We start from the raw sequence: 3,829 nt of genomic DNA, 5'->3' as shown, positions 1-3,829 counted from the left end.
GAGCAACGCCGCCTCCCCTTCTGTTTCCTCTGTTTTGGCAGAACCTTTCCTGTCCCTCTAGTCCGTCCTCCAGCTCCAGGTCATTATTCAACCACGTCTCTGAAATTGCTCCAACAGTAAACTTTTCTTGGTGTTTAAGATAGTCTTTAATTCTAACAAAATGACTGTAAAGGCTCCTGCTGTTAAAGTGGATCAATGAAAAACCCTTCATTTTAGTATTTAACTCTTCTTCAGAGTAATATTCACAGCACATATTAACATTTTGGTAGAAGTGGATATCTGGATCAATGCCATTTTCTAAATCATAAAACCTGTGATCTTGAAAATCAAAAGATTTTAACTTTGTGTGTTCACACATTGTCCTGCCCCAGTAGTATTTCCCACCTTCTGTGATCTGTGACGCGCTCGGAGGCGGTGGTGCCGATACACTGGATCCAAGGTGGTTCTGGTGAATTTATTGATCCCAAACCACAGAGGGATTACAGCGCAGCACAGATGGAGGAATGGAGGAATGAAAAGCAGCAGATTAAAGAGGGGAAAGGTGAGGAAGGAAGGAATGACTGGGTATCGTAGCGGTATCGTAGCTTAGCATAGCAGAGCTTAGCAGAGCTTAGCAAAGCTTAGCAGCTATTGCCCAACCCTGAGTCTCATCTGTGACAGGTGAGTGTGCACCTTTATACACACACACACACACACACACACACACACACACACACACACACACACACACACACACACACACACACACACACACACACACACACACACACACACACACACACACACACACACACACACACACACACACACACTTCCTCATGTGATCACACCTCCTCCCATGTGAAGCCCCGCCCCCTGCACCACACCGTGCTCCTCATCCTCCACCTGTTTGTTTCCTACGTACACATACAAACCAGTACTAACCAGTACAAACCAGTACTAACCAGTACAAACCAGTACTAACCAGTACTAACCAGTACTAACCAGTACTAACCAGTACTAACCAGTACTAACCAGTAAAATCGATGCACACAGACGAACACGTGGTTTTCCCGGTTTTGGGGAACCTTGTTATGGCTCACCTGTCCACCAGGAGGCAGCGGCGGGACGAACAGGAACATTGTAGAAACTCAAACATGCTGAGAAAAAGAACTGGTTCTTAAATTTAAACTTGAATGTATTTTCTTTATTTCTTTTAATGTATTTGGTCGTAAAGATTTAATGTATGGAAACAATTTCTCACATCATTTCAAAGAGGAAAACCTTTGATCATCAACCACAGCCGGACTCATGGACGTCCTGTAACAGCGGCTTTATGGAGAAAACCCAGCGCCAGTGTGCAAACTGGTGTCCATCACCACGGATGGAGCCACTGCATGATGGATTTATTGCCCCGTGCAGGAGGACAATGCTTTCCCACACTTCCTGAATTACCACTGCATAATCCACCAACAAGCATGATGCACTGAGATGCTCAACCCTGGACACCTGGAGAAGGACGACTGGGACGACTGGGACGACTGGGACGACTGGGACCAGGTGGACCTGAGGCGGACCAGGCGGACCTGAGGCGGACCAGTCTGACCTGAGGCGGACCAGGCGGACCTGAGGCGGACCAGTCTGACCTGAGGTGGACCAGTCGGACCTGAGGCGGACCAGTCTGACCTGAGGCGGACCAGTCGGACCTGAGGCGGACCTGAGGCGGACCTGAGGCGGACCAGGCGGACCTGAGGCGGACCAGTCTGACCTGAGGCGGACCAGGCGGACCTGAGGCGGACCAGGCGGACCTGAGGCGGACCAGGCGGACCTGAGGCGGACCAGTCTGACCTGAGGCGGACCAGTCTGACCTGAGGCGGACCAGTCTGACCTGAGGCGGACCAGTCCAGGGACGTTCCATCACTTGGAGAGTTCTGCCCGGAGAGGAAGGAGTTTTTCTGTGTACCTGGACGGAAGAATACTACCAGTACCTTACTGACGCTCAGTGGCTGTTTGACTTCTGATCTGACCAACATGTTGACTGACTTTAATCTGGAGCGACAAGGACACGTCTCATGGACGTGTCTTCGGTTGCTCTGTGTGTAACGATGCTCTCTCTTCTGTCCCTCTAAGAAGGAAAAGACAAACGCTGATCAATACGATCCTCAACGCTGCAGCACCAGGGCTGGGTGAACCTCCAGAAGCTGGCGTCAGCCGGAGACGAGAGAGAAGTCCTGTGTGCAGTGGACAGTGGACAGTGGACAGTGGACAGTGAGAGAGCAGGTTGACCACTGTCTGTCAGAGTTTGACACTTTCAGGACGGGTCTTTGCTGGAGACACGACATTCATGTTCTTTCCTTTTCAGGAAGACGCTGAGGCTGATTACCTCAAATCACAAAACTGTTTCACCTGAACTCTCCTGGAGGGGAAGAGGAGAGTTCCACTCTCCTGGAGGGGAAGAGGAGAGTTCCACTCTCCTGGAGGGGAAGAGGAGAGTTCCACTCTCCTGGAGAGGAAGAGGAGAGTTCGACTCTCCTGCAGGGGAAGAGGAGAGTTCCACTCTCCTGGAGGGGAAGAGGAGAGTTCCACTCTCCTGCAGGGGAAGAGGAGAGTTCCACTCTCCTGCAGGGGAAGAGGAGAGTTCCACTCTCCTGGAGAGGAAGAGGAGAGTTCCACTCTCCTGGAGGGGAAGAGGAGAGTTCCACTCTCCTGCAGGGGAAGAGGAGAGTTCCACTCTCCTGCAGGGGAAGAGGAGAGTTCCACTCTCCTGGAGAGGAAGAGGAGAGTTCCACTCTCCTGGAGGGGAAGAGGAGAGTTCCACTCTCCTGCAGGGGAAGAGGAGAGTTCCACTCTCCTGGAGAGGAAGAGGAGAGTTCCACACGACAAGCCGACATTGAGCTGAAGTCCAGCGCTCACGGACACTTCTGGACTTTACTCAGAGGAAAAGTAGCCCAAGGTGAGGACATGTCCCTCCTCCTTCACCACATGGTTCTCTCATGTCTCTGGGACTCGGTCTTTTCCCACATGAAGACCAGGAAGTCAAAGTACCGATCCACCAGGACTGATGAGCATTAGGACGTGTGAATAAGGCTGAAGGTCAGCGGCTGCTGACCGGGCGAGACGTGTCCTGGATGGTTCCATTCAGAGCATGTCCTCTCAGTCCTCAGTCCTCTCAGTGAACTCCAGTCAGGACACCAAACCTCCATAGTGGACGGTGCTGTGCTGGACTGGTCCCTGGTTCCTGGTCCCTGGTTCCTGGTTCTGCTCGGTGAATCAACATATAAAGAATTCTCTCTGTGGGTTAATAAATAAATAGAAGTTGTAGGATGAGGGTGAGACGTTGTCCCCCCTGATGAGACGTTGTCCCCCCTGGTGAGACGTTGTCCCCCCTGCTGTGTCACATCAACCTGGTGAATCAAACTCTTCTGCTCTAAAGTTTTATTATTGAAGCCTTGTTTCCACGGCAACGCTTCCACGTGAAAGTGCAAAATAAAACACAGAAATTTCTTCAACTCAGTAGAAACTGAGAAAAAGGCATCAGCTGAGACGGCGCCAACTAGTGGACCAACATTCCACCCAGATTGGTTTATGTTTCCACGTAAACAGCCATTGTTTTCAAAACGTCGTCGTGGAAACGCAAAACGTTTTGTTAACAAAAATATAAAAATGACACATTTTCACTTGAATGGTTGTCATGGAAACTAAAGCTGAACAGTTCAGGGACCACTGAAGAGTCCAGAGCGCCGCGGCGTCTCCTCGCCGTCCTCAGTCCGGCAGCTCGTGTTTGACGAGTGACGGAGCTCGTCCCTAGCGCCGGCGTCCCTCCGGAGAACGTAGTGACGGAACTGCGACG

At 51.1% G+C, this 3,829-nt stretch overlaps 1 protein-coding gene across 2 annotated transcripts in view; it reads right to left on the bottom strand.

Moving 5' to 3' along the window:
• Window positions 1-1,168: 1,168 nt before the first annotated feature.
• LOC308115836 (uncharacterized protein) overlaps window positions 1,169-3,829 on the bottom strand; it is a 7,110-nt gene continuing 4,449 nt past the window's right edge. The window contains exon 5 of one of the 2 annotated variants that reach the window (XM_080473635.1): window positions 1,169-3,829. This exon is cut by the window's right edge and continues 64 nt beyond it. In XM_080473635.1, the coding sequence (XP_080329761.1) occupies window positions 3,693-3,829 (137 nt within the window). In that variant the 3' untranslated portion in view covers window positions 1,169-3,692. The other variant, XM_080473636.1, reaches the window with a different exon arrangement.

The sequence above is a fragment of the Lipophrys pholis genome, assembly GCF_963383615.2.
Source record: "Lipophrys pholis genome assembly, chromosome: 10".
In the NCBI taxonomy this organism is placed as follows: domain Eukaryota; kingdom Metazoa; phylum Chordata; class Actinopteri; order Blenniiformes; family Blenniidae; genus Lipophrys; species Lipophrys pholis.
Note: the sequence above shows the minus strand (reverse complement) of the source record. Positions and strands in the feature narration are given on the sequence as shown.